We start from the raw sequence: 17,459 nt of genomic DNA, 5'->3' as shown, positions 1-17,459 counted from the left end.
CTAAATCCAGTCATTCCAAATAAGGTTTATAACCATGTATGCAGATATCCTGGAATCAGGCACAGGGCTACTCACCCTCAAAGATGGGGCAAATCTTCCTCCAGGCTGTGATGCCTCCCTGGCTAGTGTACTGGCCCAGTGCTGTCTCCAAGAGGAAGACAGGAATGCCACAGGTAAAGAGGAAGATGAGGTAGGGGATGAAAAAGGCACCTGTGGGGTGGGAAACAGGCTTTCCATTACCTGGCACCACCCTCCTCATAGTCCACATTCATCTCCTCCCATCACCACCCCATGTTGCCAGTCAGAATCCCCAGGGGTGCAGGACATGCAAAATGCAGGGGACATCTGTCCAGATATCTGGAACCATAGCAGAAATCAAGAGTCACCAAGTTACCTAACGAGCCCTTTTTATCACTGAAAGTTTCAATCTATACCTACCAAGGCTTGCTCCCCATCGAACATCAATTATTACTTTAATTACACAAAACTTGTGGCCACAGCAAGGCGCTCATTGAATAATGGACATCCAGGAGCATTAACACAGCCCACAGACTATAATTCTTTCCAAGGAAATGACTGCTTTTAATGGTAGAGAGAGACTTTTAGCAGACTGAAATCAGATTTCCCTTTAGTAATCCTTTTTCCTTCTGTTTTTCATAATTATTGGCTGAGACAAGTGTACTGATCTGGAAATGCTGGCATTTTCTCCACTGTGGACCTCTATCTGTTGGCAAGGTAGATAGGGCAGTTCACAGAGTACCAGGGAAGAGAGAACTGCACACAGAAGGAGATCCAAATATCTGCGGAGAGTCCCCTTCTAGCTTTCAACTGAGTGCCGCTTAGCATCTACATAGGAGGAAATGACCCGAACTAAGGGAAAGAACCATTCAGAAAGATTGAGAGTAATGGTGCTCACACAGGGCTGGGAAGAGTGCTGGCTCCCACTAGCCAGACTGGATAGTCCCAGAATTCTCAAGGCATTGGGAAGAGAAGGTATTTCCTCAGAAGTGGGGAATGATTAGCCCTAGATTGAGCACAGCTCTGGTTCTCCCTAACAAATCTTAGAAGCAAAACCCAAAAGTATCAAATAACTTCACTGGTCCTGAGAAAAGCTCAAGAATTTTTATAGAAATATAAAAATCCCAATAAAAATACTGTTCAGAAATGAAAGTGAAGTAATGCTTCTTAAGACAAGCAAAACTTGAAAGAATCCATCACCAAAAGATCTGTACTACAAGCAATGTTAGAGAAAAACCTTCAGCCAGAGGGAAATGATGCCAGAGAGATATATGAATCTACACAAAGGAACGAAGAATGTTAGAAATGTTACATACACAAGTAAACATATAAGAATTTTTTTCTTATCACCCAAATCTCTTTGAAAAGTTAACTGACTGGTTACACAATGTAAGGTGGAGTTTATAACAGATGAAAAAGTAAAACGTGTAACAACAAGAGCACAAAAGTCAGGAGGAGAGAGATGGAAATGTATTATTGTAGGGTTCTTATATGTAAAGTGGTATAATATTACTTGAAGGTGAATTGTGATAAATTGAAGATGTATGCTACAGGGGCACCTGGGTGGCCCAGTTGGTTGACTTGAGCTCAGGTCATGATCTCTCAGTTCATGAATTCAAGTCCTGCATCAGGTTCTGTGCTGTCACCGCAGAGCCTGCTTCAGATTCTCTCTTTCTCTCTCTCTCTCTCTCTCTCTCTGCCCCTCCCCAACTCCCATTCTCTCTCCCTCAAAAATAAACATTAAAAAAAAAACCCAATGTATGCTACAAAACCTAAAACAATCATTCAACTAACATAACAAAGGCTTATGGCTAACAAGTCATCAAAGGAAGAAAGCCAACAATGGAATAATAAAAAATATTCAATTAATTCAAAAGAAAGCAGAAGGATAGGAAAAGGGGAACAAAGAACTGATAAGACAAGTAGGAAACAAAAAGCAAGATAATTTTATTTAAACTTAACTGTATGAATAATTGCTTTAAATGTAAATAGTCTAAATGTCCCAAATAAATGGCAAAGATTGTCAGATTGGCTTCAAAATAAAAACAAGGTTCAGCTACATGTTGCTTAAAAAAAATGCACTTTAAATATCAACACATGAAAAGGAAATCCTGCCTTTTGAGATTACGTGAATAGACCTCGAAGACATTACATTTTCAGAGAGAGAATAACAAATACTGATTGTTCTCATATATGGAATCTAAAAAAGCCAAATTTGGAGTGCCTGGCTGGCTCAGTCAGAAGAGCATGTGACTCTTGATCTTGGAGTTGTGAGTTCGACCCCCACGTTGGGTGTAGAGATTACTAAAACAACAAACAAACTTAAAATAAAAATTAAAAAGCCAAATCTGTGGAATTAAAGGGTAGAATGGTGGTTGCCAAAGACCTGGGGATGGGGGAAATGAAACGGTTTAAAATGAAAGTTAATGGGGAATAGAGCTCTCCAGTCCTTCACCTTTCAAATCTCTGGCCTGTAGTCTACACATCCATAAGTCAGGCACCGAGGAAGGCACCTGATTACCAGAAGGGCAAAGAAATAAAGATCATAAACACCTCAGCCTAATAAGTCCATAAGTCAACCCAAGACTTGTTGAGTAGGAAAGGAAAATAAGGGAAGACAGAACTTAGTAGCTGATATGGACAGTTACTGCTCAGAGTTGGAAGCATGGCAGAAAAAAGAGAGAGAAGAGGGAGAGACAGAAAGACCGAGAGAAAGAGAATTTTTGCCCAGCTCAAGCCCCACCTCCCTATCTTTATGCTACCTGCTCTTTCCCAATAAACCAAGCCAATGTTTAACTGCAGTAGGTTCCATGGTCAGCTCTATGCCTCTCCTCCTCTGCCTCTTTGAGCACGTGGGCAGCTGGCCACAAGGGGCAAGGTTCACACTCAATAAGCAGAGCCACTAGTCTTACAAAGGGAAGGGGTAGGAGAGGGATGGGACCCAGAGGGAGCCAGGTGCAGATTGGGGAGTCCTATGAGGGCACTCTGCCTCTTTCCCCACAGCCCCAGTCACCACCATTAAAAGATGGAGCTAGTCCTAGAGGTGGAGGATGGAGTTCAGTTACCTGTTCCCTATTCCTGTGGGTTAGTCTCCTTCTCCAAATTCTAAAAGGTCCTGGCCTGTTCCCCCATGAGATGGAGAGGCCACATGCCCAACCTAGAGGGGAATCATTCTGTAGGCCACCCTTCACAAAAGCAGCACACTCTGTGGTGTCATCTGTAACGTTCCAGCTAATATTTTAAAACATAAACAGATGAGATTCCACATGAGCAACACAGCAGTGAGCATACATGAACAGTTATGTGCTGCAGTCACCACTAATCTGACCACTCCTGGGGGGGTGAGTAATTAACTGAAAATGGTAACAAATCATCACACACTACTAAAATAGCTATTACTGTTACATGGAGGAAAAAAGTGTTCTTCTCTTCTCTCTGTTCTTACGTACTGACAAGCAACAGCAAGGTGACCAGTTCTCCCTGAGGCCAGGTACCATTTAATCCTCTTTGCCTTCATCTCCCTATGGTCTAGAGCTGCCCTTCCCCCACAGCCTGCTCCTCTAAGATCCCCATTCCTAGAGATCCAGTTGCGGGACATTCTGCTGTAGCCTCACATGCAGTCTCCAGGCATCCCAGGTGTTGAGAAACTCAGTCTGCTGGCAGCCAGGTCTAGGGAGCTAGAGAGATCCTAGCAGAAGGCCCATGTTCTGAAGCCACCAGGATCTGGGTGTCTGGGGACTGAAGATCAGAAGCAGAGAGGGCCTGGGGGGAGGCAGGGTACAAGGAAGAAGGAAGCACCTGTCCTCGCATAAGGTAACTGATCTCCAGCTGCTGTTCTATGACTAGCAAAAACCCACGATTCTTAGCACAAGTGACCTCTGCCCCTGGTTTTCAGCAACCTGGACTTAGAAATTAAGTGTGGGGGGTGAGGGTGCCTAGGTGGCTCAGTAGATTAAGTGTCTGACTCTTGCTCTCAGCTCAGGTCTTGATCTCAGGGTTGTGAGTTCAGCCCCGTGTTGGGTTCCACAGCCGGTGTGGAGCCTACTTTAAGAAAATGAAATTAAGTATAAGGACGCCTGGCTTATGAGACCCTTGATCTTGGGGTTGTGAGTTTGAGCCTCATGTTGAATGTAGAGATTACTTAAAAATAAAATCTTTAAAAAGAAAAGGAATTAAGCATAAAATGTTTGGCAGATGGTCTTTTTGTCTGGGCTGAGATTGGCAGGCAAGTAACTTAAATTCCCTTGTGGTAGAGTTGAATTCTCTTGCCAAAACCCTCTCCTACCACCTTTCCCCAACATCATGCCTTTTGAGTTATCCAGAGACTTTTCATCTGCATGGCTAGAACTTTAAGGGATAGGCCCTGGTGGAAGGTCATGTTTGCTTTTCCCTCCAGGGAACTGAGGCTGGAGAGCTTGAGAAATAGTTCTTTGGCCACTTCGCCAGTCAGGAGACCCATCCCCACCACCGCCAGACATACGGGCACACTGTCACTACTACGCGGCACTCATATTGGCTTATCCCTCCCCAGGAGGGAGAACACAGACAGCAGAAATGTACTTTGCCCACTCCCAAGTTTTGCCCAAATCACCCATATTTCCTATTTCTAATCATTTTCTTTCCCCATTATCTTGAACCCACTGCAAGCGGTCTTTGCCCTGCCATACCACTGGGACTGCTCCTACAAGGTCACCAAAGGCATCCATTCCACCAAAGCCAACACTTCATTCTCACTCCATATCTTTCTTAACCTATCTGTGGCATTTGATGCTTGCCTCCCAAAACACTTCATCATCCTGGTATCATCTTTCTTCACTGGTTTCTCCTTCTCTGTCTCCTAATGGTCCTTCCCCTTCCCCCCAGTCCTTGCTCTCTTTTATCACCATCAAAATTCTAATCACTCTCAAATTTACATCTCCCATCCACATCTCTCTCACAGACTCCAGACTCATATGTTTTACTGCCTAGTCGACATCTCCACTTGATATCTAACAGATATCTCCACTCAGTGTTCCCCAAAGTCAACTCCTTATTTTCTTCTTAAAACCTGCTCCTCTTATGGCCTTCCACATCACAGTAAATGGCAACTCCTTCCTTCGCAGTGCTCAGTCTGCAATCCTTGGACCGCTAAGCCCAGGCAGCAGCAGTGGAAGTGACAAGAGGTGTCAGATTCTGCATACATCATGTGGGGTCTCCAGTCCCAGGCACTCTGGGTTCCTCAAGTCTGTTGGCAGCCAGAGTCCAGGGAGCTGGAGAGGTTCCAGCTGAAGACTCAAGCTCTGAAGCCCCCAGAATCTGGGTAATTAGGTAGATCTAACAGTCTGGGAGCGGGAGGGAAGGACTCAAGGATGACTCCGAAATATTTAGCCTCGTAACTGGTCTGCTTCTGCCCTGACTCGTGTACAATCAGTTCTCAACGGCAGCCAAAGAGATTATTTTAAAATGTAAGATCATGCCGCTCCTGCTTAAAACCCTGCCCTGTCTCCCCATGTCACTAGAGCAAAAGCCAAAGTCTTACAATAGCTGACAAGGACCTACATGATCTGCCACCCTCGTCCTATTTACTTCTCTGACCTCAGCTTCTATTTACTCCCCTCCTTGCAACTCCTCAAATAAGCCAGTCAGCCTCTTGCTTTACTACTGTTAAATCTTTTGTGTCCTCTGCTTGGAGCACTTTTACCCTCGATATCCACATGACCAGCCCTCTCACTCCTGGCAAACCTTGCTCAAATGTTCTCGATGTGCCCCCTCCACACACACACACTCCTGATCCTCTTTTCCCAGCTCTACTTGGTCATTTTCCACAGCACCCATTAACTTCTGATATGCTATATAATTTTCTTATTTACTACATTTATTGTTTATTGTCTGGCTCCCTCTTCAAGAATGTAAGCCCCACAAAGACAGGGAATTGTTCTGTTCTGTTTGTAGATGTAGCCCAACAGCTTAGAATAACTCTAGGCAGATGGTTTGTACCCTGTAACTGCTGTTGAATGACTCAGGCAGGGTCGGGGCTTGGTGGGCTGTGTGCTGGGGCAACTGGCTGAGACTGGAGACTCCAAAAAGATATCTGGGGGTGGATTGGCCACAGGTCCCGGACAGCAGGGATTGTGCTCAGCTAGGAGATGATTGAGGCAGGCATCTCGCTCATCCATCTCTCTGACAAGCCTACCAGTTTCTTCTGATTTTAGATGGGCTTCTTTAAATCACTGTCTCAGTTTCTCTGGTTTTCAACTCTAGTGTTTAACTAGTTTACCTGCTTTTCTATCATCTTCTTGCTTCAGCCCTTTCTCTGCTCTGGAACTCACTTCAAATTGGATCTACCAAATGTTAAGGCTAGAAGGAACCCAAGAAGACATCATTTGTATTTCTTAAGTTTGGAAAACTAAAATTATATTTTAGGGACTTTTTTAATCTCTGACCTCACCACTAGACAAATATTGATAATAATAAAAGGCCAAGCTTATCTTCCCCTCCTGCCCCAAGCACAAAAGTGGCTGTTTAAAGCTAGGAAGTTGAAGAAAGGGCCCAGAAGCCCAGAAGCAGGCCGATAGGGTCCATTACCTGAGCATGATACACCCCAGAGGACCCCAGCATCCTTCTCCAGAACTTGCTCAGAACATTCCTCTCATCCCCTGGGAGTCCAGGTCCCAGTTGGAGGACCATGGGTTTAAATAAAATCACTAAAGCAGGAGGAAAAGGGTCAAATCAATGTAAGTGGTCTCCATTCTCCTCACCTTCCTTCCCCATACTGGTAGCAAAGGGTCAGAAAGAGGCATCAGTTTGTTCCTTGACAGACAAGGGGGTGAGAAGAGGAAGTGTGGGGACCCATTCTCTGTGGGAGCTTTGTTTTCCTGGGAGATGAAGGGGGCTGAGTGGTGACAGAAAGGTTAAGCTGCTGGGAACCCCAAAACCCAGGCATATCTAGGTCCCTCTCATGAGCACACATCTCCTCGGTTAGTCCCCCTTACCTTGGCAAAAGAGGCTTTCCATTAATTCCCCCGGTGGCCCTGGGTGACTCATGCCCTTCAGAGCAAACCTGGGCATCAGTCTCTAGCTCCAAAGCCCCTCAGAACACTTCCCTCCAGCTGCTGTCGTCCATCAAGGAAAAGAGGAGTCCTAAGACCCTGCACTTGATCAAGGGAAGAGATTGTAGGTGGCAGTGTTAGGGATTAAACCGAGAGTTTGACTGGATCCGGGACCCCTGAAAATGTCTCCACTCTCAATTGGAATCAGCATGCTGGAAGGCAGGCTCTCTACAGGAAGGAAGCAGCCACAGCCATCATACCCACCCTCTTCCCTCACAAGCCCATAGCAAGAACCAAGGGCCCCCGATTCTTTTCTCCTCTTGGGCCTGCATTTCCCCTGGAGACAATGTCACACACTCCCAGGCCTACACAGACTCACCACAGAGTCCAAAGGCAGAGCTCAGATCCAAACACTGCCAGACAAGCTCCCTCAACAGGGTGAGCCCACACCCCCCACTGCTCCTATTACGGTTCCCTTCGCTTCACCTTTCTCAGCCCAGCGGTTTTGCGCCAGACCTGGATATCACTCCCTCCCACCTCTTCGTGCCACTCCTGCTAATTCCCAGGCCAACCTTTACCCAATTCCAGAGAGGCTTGGGGAAAGCCGCTCACCTCCTAATCTTCCTGCCATGTGAGGAGCTAAGCTGGTTACTAGGCTCCAGATATAGAGTCCCAGTGGCCAGCTTTAGCCCCCAGATTCCTCCTCCTCCCTGGACCAGCCTCGTCCCTCCACCCAGTTCTCTGAAGGGAAGCGTGTGGAGTGTCCAGGACTAGGTTCAAAGTGGAAAGACCTCCTTCCTTCCCTCACAGGGCACACGGAACAAAGTCCTGTGATTTCAGGTTGCTGGCCAGAAATCCCTGGGGAGAAAGGACGCATCAGCCCATACCCCACCCCTCTGGAAACATACAAATTAACTTCCAACTCCACGGCCAATCCTCCAATTGCCACAATACTGAGAATAGGTTCCATGGGCTCAGAGGATCTCTGTACCCTCCTCTCCGGCCCTCCCACTTCCACTGTCCGAAACCACGGCCCTCCCACCTCCACTGTCCGAAACCACCCGGAGACTGAGCTCAATGCATTTGGAGGCTCCGACTCCCCTGCACGAGGCTGGGTGTCACATTAGGGTACCCTCCAATCCTCATGGCCCCAGAGTAACCACTGCCCTCAGCATTTCCTCCGCGTTATCCTACCTCTGCACTTCCCCTCCCGCAGCCCAGGCTGCAACCTCACTTCCAAACCAGATCTGGGAGCCCCAACACCTATAAGCTTTACCCATCAACAAGGAGATGTTCGTAACCCACTGCTCAGCCAGAACACTTCAGTACCTGAGAAATCCCTCCAGGGCGTCCCACAGAGGTCTGGGATTCCCTGAAAGTGAGTTACTGGTTGGAAAATTACCACCACTGCTGTGGGGTAGCAAAGTTATTCTAGGAGGCTGGAAGGGATAGGAGGAATGAGAAGCCAAAAAAGCCCTAGGAAAGAGTTAGAGTTAATACTGCATACACACAAACTTTCAGTGGGAAATTCTGAAGGTAGAGCCACTAGTATCAAAGGTTATGACACTGGTAAGGGTTGGGTAATGACTGGCTTAGAGAATGTCACAATGCCAGCAGAGAAAGGGAAAACACAAAGACTAAGGAGTCTCAAGACCACAGGACAGTTCAGTATCAACATCATCTTCAACATAGCTGCCATTTATTAAGCACTTTACACACATTACCTCTCATCCTTACAGCAACTTAAAGGCAGGTACTACTATCTGAATTTACAGGAACAGCAGCTGAGGCTCTGAGGGCCTCAATAACTTGCCCAAGACTACACAGAGAGTAAGTAGCAGAGCCAGAATCCAAATTCTGATACATCTGGTTCCAAACCTATGTTCATATGTCTATGATGCCATAGCATTCTAGAAAGACCCCTGGGAGAGTTACATAATCTCTCTAGGTCTCAGTCTCCTGCAGTGTCCTTACTGACTTGTAAGGGGCTGTCCAACTCCAGCATTCTATGCACCCATGGGAGTCCCCAGAGGGGCAATAATTACAGGAGATGGAGACATCCTCCTTCCAGGGATGGGTGGGGTGGCACAGTAGCTCTCACCTCCCCCATTTTTGTAGCAGAGATAGGGAAACCTCCAGACGTTGCCTAGGCCAATGATCTCCCCGGCTACTGACAGCACAAACTCCATCTTGTTGTTCCAGTGCCCCCGTTCCAGGGTACCATCTTCCTTCGTCTTTTCCATGACAGGGTACACTGGTTTTGTTTCCCCATTGCTGGCTGTGCTCGAGATCCTGCTATCCATCCCACCTGAAAAACAAGCAGAGTGTTCTATTACTGCTGGGAACCTTGGGAGGAAATCCTTCCCCTTCCTTCACCAGCAAACTCCCGAGGGAATAAGTGCACGAGGAGAAAGTAAATTCCTACCCCCTTGCCTATAGACCCACGTCCTCCTTACCATCTCGTATTGGTAAAGCCTGGGTAACACCTGCTAAGAATGTATATTCCTTTACTGTTCAGGAAGAAAGCATTGATGCTGAAGTATAGATATTCTTTCCACTAGGGAGGGCCTCTTGGGTTGGGGCTTGTGGACATGGAAGAGTTCACATGGCCCCTGGGCTAAGTTCTCCACGCCATCCTACAACCAGCTTTGTCTGTGTTAGCACGTGCTCCAGTGTCTGTATTCTGTATGGGGACAGCGGAAAAGATCCTCAAACCCACCAATCTCCCATGCAGGAATTTACTCCAGGGAAATAATTGTGACTGTGGATAAAGATTTGGCACTGAGGATGTTCATTGTTTACAGCAGCAAAAAATTAGAAAACACACACAGGTTAAGAAATTATGGCCCATACATACAACAGACTAATATATAATCATGAAAAATTGTGTTGCAGAAGAAAGTGTAATGAAATGAAAGTGTTCACGATATGTGGAGTGAAAAATTATAAAATAGCACATATGATATGATCATGCTTGGAAAACATTTTATAAAGTGTATGCATCAAAAGACTAGGATACCCACCAAAATGTTTCTCGCTCAGTGGTTGGATTATAGGAATATTTTCCTTATTTCTATTTTCTATGTTTTCATCAAAGAACATGATTTATTTTGTAACATTAAAATAAAAGCAAGTTTTTAAAAACTCTTTCCAGGGGCTCCTGGCGGCTCAGTCAGTTAAGTGTCCAACTCTTAATTTCAGCTCAGGTCATGATCGCACAGTTTGTGAGTTTGAGCCCTGAGTCGGGCTCTTTATTGTCAGCAAGGAGCCTGCTTGGGATTCTCTCTCTCTCTGTCTCTGCCCCCGCCTCAAGTGCACTCTTGCTCTCTTTCAAAAAAAAAAAAAAAAAAAGAAAAGAAATCCTTCCAAAGGAATGGGAGAAGCTGAGTGGGCCCTGGAATTCTGAATTAAGATGGACTGACCTTCCCAGCTATCTTTCTACCTCTCTCTGAAGTCAACATAAGAGAAAGATGAACTATGGGCTCTTTTTCTTTGTTGGTGATGAAACATGTGGGAATCTATTTCAGTAGAGAAGACAACATGAAATGAATAAAGGGCTACAGTTCCAAACGCCCCCCTGCCCTATTCTAGACTCTTACTGAGATTGAAGATAAGATCTGCTATGGCTCACACGTAAAGAGTAACTACTACAAAGCACTTTACATATACTTATTTCACTTAATCCACACAACCACCCTGAAACGTAAGCAGTATTAGTTCTGCTTTGTAAATAAGGAAGGGGCAGCTCAGAGAGGTTAAATGACATATCTGTGGTCATATAGCGAGTAAATTTTGTACAAGTGGGACTTGAACCCACTCTGTCCCTGCTCTTTCAATTAAATCTCTCGATTTAATTGGCTGCCCAGGTTTATCAGCATGTCTTTTTTTTTTTTTTTTAATTATTTTAGAGAGACAGAGAAAGCATGAGCAGGGAAGAGGGGCAGAGGGAGGGAGAGAGAGAGAGAGAATGAGAATCGCAAGCAGGCTCCACGATCAGTGCAGAGCCTTACATGGGGCTTGATCCCATGACCCTGGGATCATGACCTGAGGTGAAATCAAGTCAGATGCTCAACTAGCTGAGCCACCCAGGCGTCTCTCAGCATGTCTAAATAAGCATCTTCTAATGACTCTCCCTGATTTTTCACAGTGGCCCCTTTTCCAGAGAAGTAAGCAGATGGACATTTTTGTGCCCCTCAAGAAAAATTCATGTTAACAGAACTTTCTCATTGGGAGCCCCATCTGGCCAGACTCTCCTATGGTTCAGTTTCCCCAGCGGGGGCTACCTTCAGGATTCAAAAAGTTAGACAGAAAGTCAAGGAACAGTAGGGATCTTTGCTTATTTGATAAATCAGGGAATAGGCTCCAAAGAGTGTGCACTGAGAAGGAGAAATCCAAGCAGCTGGTCCCAAGAAGCAAGCTTCCTCAGTCCTTTTGAGAAGGTTGTCTAACGTCTTGTGCCGCTTCTCAGCCTCCCTTTACCATCCGATGGGTGTCTTCCGATGATGGCATGCCATCTCCCTCCACTCCTTCATCTTCTCAGACCCTAGAAGAAACAGTAGCCCTATCCTGGGTCCCTTCATTAGGGTACTGTTTCTCAGAGGTTGTGTGGTGCAGCAAAAAGGTTATGAGTTGTAGAGTCAGACAAGCCGGGTACAAATCTTAGGTCTGTGCTGTACCACTCGCTGCCCAACTTCAGAGAAGTTAATTAATTACTCTGAGCCTTCGTTCACTCATCTGTAAAAGTGGGGAGGATTAGATGAGGTTATGCATATAAAGTAAAGGACTTAGCAGAATAACAGGCACTCAAATTTGTAGTTTCTTTCAATCCTGTCAAAGAGTTGCTCATTGTCTCATTTCACAGAGAAAAAAGCTTTCCTTTCTGCTCAATCTAGGGCTCTCTTTCTCTAAATCGCATTGTCCCTTAAGTCAACAGCCACTGCAGTTTCAGAAAGCCAAGAATATAGCATCTAGGCTTTGCATGTACACACATGAATGTCAGGAACATATATTCTAGGAGGATCAAAAAATCCTTTGGTTGTAAGTCCTATGATCCCATCCTATAGTCTGAGACCCAGAAACAGAAAAATGAGAGAAGGAGGGAGGGAGAGAGAGAGAGAGAGAGAGAACATATTACGAACCTTAGTGCAGCTGCTGCCAGAGGTCCAGTCAGGGGGAGAAGAATTATCTAAGGGGGAAGGGGAAGGTGCTGGCTATTTAAAGTGTGGTTCCAACTCCTCTGCGGCACTTGCACTTGTAATTCTAAACTTGGCCCTGCCCACATTCCTCCTCCTGCCTCCCCACCCCACTTTCCCTCCCCCTGAGCAGCAGACTTACACACCGGAGTCATTTCACAGCCTGGGGAGTGCGAGTACACCCTGGCAGGTCAGGCCAGTTGCTTGTGAGGCTGGGCAGCTAGTCTTCCCCCCAGAGCTCATGTGCTCTTGCCCCCCCCCCCCCACCACCGGCAACCTCAGGGTCACCCTAGAGGGATCCCACCTTCCACCCTTTCTCCAGCCCCAGCGCTCCTGTACTCCTATACACACATCAGGAATAGGTGTCCCTTGGGTTGGGTGCTGTGCAGATTAAACGTACATTTCTCAGGGCACCTGGGTGGCTCAGTTGGCCAGGTCATGATCTCATGGTTCGTGAGTTCAAGCCCCACATCAGACTCTGTGCTGACAGTACAGAGCCTGGAGCCTGCTTGGAATTCTGTCTCCCTCTCTCTCTGTCCCTTCCCCGTTGGCACTCTGTCTCTCTCTCTCTCTCTCTCAAAAAAAAAAAAAAAACAAACAAACCATTGAAAAAAATTTTAGTGTACATTTCTCTTATGCCTCTATAGGTTCTGATTTGGTGTAGACCGTGATTAGAATAAAGATACATATGTACACCTGAAACTAATGTAATACTGTGAATCAACTACACCTCAATTAAAAAAAATACATTGATGGAATGAAAAAACTATCGATCATTGAAAGTTGTACCATATTATCTATTTTTTATTTTGTACTTTTTGTTTTACTGGCAAAATTATATGCATAAAGTTCAATAAAAGAAAACTTTCATTAAAAAACAAAAAAGTAAAGATATATAGATTACAGACAACTGAGAAGCCAGGAAAACTTCCTCAACACACATACATGCACACACACACATTTATATACATATAGAAAAGCTGGGAGTGTCTGGGTGGCTCAGTCGGTTCAGCGTCTGACTCTTGATTTCAGGTGAGGTCATGATCTCCTGGTTCGTGAGTTCAAGCCCCGCATCAAGCTCTGCGCCAGTGGTGTGGTGGCCTGCTTGGGATTCTGTCTCTCCTTCTCTCTGCTCCTCCCCCACTTGTTCTCTCTCTCTCTCTCTCTCTCTCTCAAAATAAGTAATCTTAAAAAAAAGAAAAAAGAAAAGTCAGAAAAAGCATTCACTAAACAATTAATAGTAGCTCTATCTGGAGAGAAGGGGTTGGGGTCAGGAAATGAAAAATGAAGTAAGGGACATTTTCCACTTCTGCTTAAATTTTTAAGCTTTGGGGTCGGTTTGAATGTTTCAATAACGTGCTAGAATTGATTTTTTGAAATAACTCTTTAAACCAATAAGAAAAGAAAGTGCCAAACTTTCCAACAAAGCAAAGCCCTAAAGTCCTCCTAAGTGAAAGAGCCGGCTGCGAAGAGGGGGCGGGCGCTGTCCCGGGCACTCAGTGTCGGGGCAGGAGCAGCCCAGGGCCCGGCTGTGGTGAAGGCAGGCTTCGTCTTTGGCCAGCAGAGCCCCCCAGAGCCACCGGCTGGGGCGCAGTGCAGTGCTAGGACACCGCCTAGGCGCCGAGGTCCAGGGCTGAGTCCTGCCTCCATCACTTTCCAGTTTGTGGCCGTGTTGCTCGAACCTTGTTTTCAAGAAATCTATGAAAAGGTGCTTACCTTGCAGGGTTGAGTTGAGGTTTCGGGAGAAAATGGGCATATGTAAAGGGCCTAATACAGAGCAAGCCTTGAATGTCAGGCCAGACAGTAAGAAATAGTCATGCGGTGGGGGTGGATGACTGAATGGGATTAAAAACAAAAAAAATGTGCCTGAAAGGACACAGAGGAGTAGAAAAGAAGGTAAATCCGAGGTTCTAACACAGTTTCTATTTCTCTTCTGTCTCATCTGCGACATCCCCTCCAGGGATGGCAGCAAGGGGCACGGCAGCGCGTTATGACAATACCCAAGGAGCCTCACAGAGATTATTATTCCTGTATTTCAGCAGCTCCGTCTCCTCTCCCCTTCTAACCATCCCTCCATCTTACTTAACTGTAAAACAAGAGACCAAATATCTTCTCTGAGAGAGGTTGCAAAAAAGTCTGTCTTCAAAGCCAACACTGTTAACTTCTATTTTTATTTACCATTGAGTGGTACTTACTAATAACCTTGTAACTGAACTGTTAGGTTGGAAACTCTGGTATCTGTATTCAAAAATGACCAGATAGGGGCGCCTGGGTGGCTCAGTGGGTTGAGCGTCTGACTCTTGATTTCAGCTCAGGTCATGGTCCCAGAGGGTCCAACCCCACATGGGCTCCGTGCTGAGCGTGGAGCCTGCTGAAGATTCTCTCTCTCCCTCTGCCCCTCTCCCTCACTCACACTCTCTCTAAATTAAAAGAAAAAAAAAAGACCAGATAACTTGAGTTTACTGAGGCCTCAGATATATATATATGTATATATATATACACATCACATATATAAAGATACCATACAGCCTTTAGCAATGTTGCACAGCCCCTCCTATGTCCTCTATGTGTAAAAATCGGGGTTCCCAGTTTCCAGGAAAGACTGTCAGGGATCAGGGCATCATTAAGATCAGGCTGAGCTAGTTTTGAGTTGCTGCTCTCATGTTAAGGAATGTTTTGTTTTGCTGGTTGATCCTATTGTTTTTACATAACCACTTGCATATTACCACTTTTTTAAATTTTATTTTTAAATAATCTCTACACTCAATGTGGGGCTTGAACTTACAACCCTGAGATCAAAAGTCACATGCTCCACTGACTAAGCCAGCCAGGCGCCCCACATATTACCATTTTGATTGCTCTTTTGCTATTTTATTCCTCTCCAAATCTTTGTTACCCTCAATTTCTTTCTTTTTTTTTTTCCATAAAGTAGGAATTGATGTGGTAGGTCTTTTTTTTTTTAAGAGAGAGAAAGAGAGAATACACTCAAGGGAGAGGGACAGATGGAGAGGGAGAGAGAGAATCTTAAGCAAACCCCACACTCCGTGCAGAGCCCCACGCAGGGCTCAATCCCATAACCCTGGGATCACAACCTGAGCTGAAATCAAGAGTCAGACACTCAACCAACTGAGTCACCAGGCGCCCCAATGCTGTAGGTCATTTGCCTTGTTTAGGTTGACCAAAGTTTTAAAAAGTTTGAAAACCACTGGTAAATGAGTGTTCATGACAATTCTTCATAACTCCCTGTTTGGGGTTAAGCACAAATCAGGCAGGACTATCTTTGCATCTCCTTCACATTGCCATTATCCTTTTGTCTCCTGGGTCAGGGAATCTGGGAAAAGGTAACACTAGAACCAGTACTCCAGAATTCTCACTCAAGAGTCTGCGTAAGTTCTAAGACTCACTCAGGCCTGTTAGTGAGGATAATGGGAGGATGTGCTCCCCAAACAGGATGCATGAAATAAAGTGAACGATGGAGAAAGTGGGCCTGGGAGGTCTTGGCTTCTATCCAATTGACCCTGGGCATATTTAAATGCCAATATGCTATGATATACTCCCCCAGCAATTTTTTGTCTCTACTAGGAGTGACACAAGGGCAAATAAATTTTAGAAGGAGCATGATTCATTTCAGAAAGAATATTTCTGAGCAACTCCAGTGTCAACACTGGAATTGGTTGGTGAGAGAAGTGGTGGGTTCCTCTGGAAATCTTTAAATTAATAGGCATAGTTAGTTCTGTTTAACCACAGGGGTGAGGAACTGTTTGACCTCTTTGATCTCTTCAAATATCACCCTGAAAGGGAAGAAAGGAAGTAGTGAATAAACTAGACAACGAATTATGTTTTTTTTAAAACTGGAACAATTCAAGCAACAATATGAATAAGGATAATAATGGGTTTTAACCCAAAGGAAAAAATATATTCACAAGTCCATGCTAATATAAGTATATAATCAATGAAGTAAATGAATGGGGGAGAAAGGAGAGCTCTCCTATAGAGTAGAATTCCAATTAATAAAAGTAGAAGGAAAGCAAGAAATAGAAACTCACCATTAGGCAAATACCACTGTAATAATTGGAGAAAAGATCCACCAATGAATGCTAAAATTAGTGGGTGAGAATTTGAGGAGGAACAGAGTTTACATAGTCTCAAAGTATCTCCTCCAAGGTATTTATTAACTACTAAGAGGCAGTAACTTCATGGTGGAGAAATCAGACAGAAACCATCATAACCAAGTGACCAAGGTCAACATCTCCCATAATAAGACCTATCAATACCCACATCACGAACCACAGGAGATGATGTACTAAGAAAAACACAACATTTCTGTGGTATCCTCACCAAAGATTGAGTCTGGTCACGAAAAAACATAAGACAACCCCAGAGTGGGGGACACTGGACGAAATAACTGACTACTACTCTTTAAAAGCATTGAAGTCGCGAAAGACAAGGAAAATGAGGAACTGTCTTAGGCCGCAGGAGACTGAAGGAAATAATAACTAAATGTAACCTGGGATTCCACATAGGATCCTAGGTAGGATGCTAGAACAGAAAAGGGACATTAGTGTAAACACTGGTGGCATATGAAGAAGGACTTAGTTTTGAATGTGCTCTGCCGATGTTACGTCCCCGATTCTGGCAATCGTGCTACGGTTTGGTAAGATGTTAACATTAGAGAAAGCTGGGTGAAGGGAAACCGGACTATTTTTGCAATGTTTCTTTAAGTCTAAAACTAATTTATATAAAAAGCTTGTTTTGTTTTTTTTCCCCAAAGACTGTCGTTTGCTCCCTGACTACTGCTTTTCAAGTACTTGATTGACCCTGTTGTGAAAAGCCCTGGTAACACAGGTGATACTGAAAATGTTGATGACTCTTCACTATGCTGTGTTCGATTCCACATGGGATAGCCTAACTTCTGTCAGCCCAAGGTCTTAAAGAAATAAAACTAATGACAAAGAATATTAATGTCAATCATCACCATTACTAGTTGTATCAGGCACTTCCAGTGTGCCAGGCACCGTGTAAGTGCTATTCGTGCACCATCTCATTTTACCCCCAGAGAAAGCCTATGAAACAGATGTAGAGGCCCCTTTTGGGCAACAGGCTTGACCGATGCAAGCCTGAGTGAGGTGACCCCAGCCTCTTGGCTGAATACAGACAGGGCCATCAGGTGACCCACCTCAAAGTATCCATAATCCCTAGCTGACCAATGGGTTACATAAAC

The 17,459-nt window shown here is 45.0% G+C and overlaps 1 protein-coding gene and 1 long non-coding RNA gene across 8 annotated transcripts in view; one reads left to right on the top strand and one right to left on the bottom strand.

Annotated features, from left to right (window-relative positions):
* SLC6A13 (solute carrier family 6 member 13) overlaps positions 1 to 12,217 on the bottom strand; it is a 33,869-nt gene extending 21,652 nt beyond the window's left edge. Inside the window, exons 1-4 of one of the 7 annotated variants that reach the window (XM_042991543.1) lie at positions 8,771 to 8,850; positions 6,990 to 7,150; positions 6,583 to 6,701; positions 76 to 210 (exon numbers count right to left, since the gene is read on the bottom strand). Coding sequence is in view for 2 of the 7 variants with exons in the window: in XM_042991540.1 (XP_042847474.1) it covers positions 76 to 210; positions 9,148 to 9,349 (337 nt within the window). In the remaining 5 variants the exon portion in view is untranslated. Of the gene's footprint in view, positions 1 to 75; positions 211 to 6,582; positions 6,761 to 6,989; positions 7,151 to 7,658; positions 7,871 to 8,375; positions 8,637 to 8,770; positions 8,859 to 9,147; positions 9,355 to 12,184 lie in introns of those variants that run through there. The other 6 variants (XM_042991545.1, XM_042991542.1, XM_042991544.1 and 3 more) reach the window with 6 other exon arrangements.
* LOC122240275 lies at positions 8,791 to 17,196 on the top strand. Its single transcript, XR_006219748.1, has 2 exons — positions 8,791 to 8,876; positions 17,010 to 17,196. It is a non-coding gene; the product is annotated as an uncharacterized LOC122240275 (long non-coding RNA).
* Positions 17,197 to 17,459: the final 263 nt, after the last annotated feature.

Source organism: Panthera tigris, chromosome B4, assembly GCF_018350195.1.
Source record: "Panthera tigris isolate Pti1 chromosome B4, P.tigris_Pti1_mat1.1, whole genome shotgun sequence".
NCBI classification, from domain to species: domain Eukaryota; kingdom Metazoa; phylum Chordata; class Mammalia; order Carnivora; family Felidae; genus Panthera; species Panthera tigris.
Note: the sequence above shows the minus strand (reverse complement) of the source record. Positions and strands in the feature narration are given on the sequence as shown.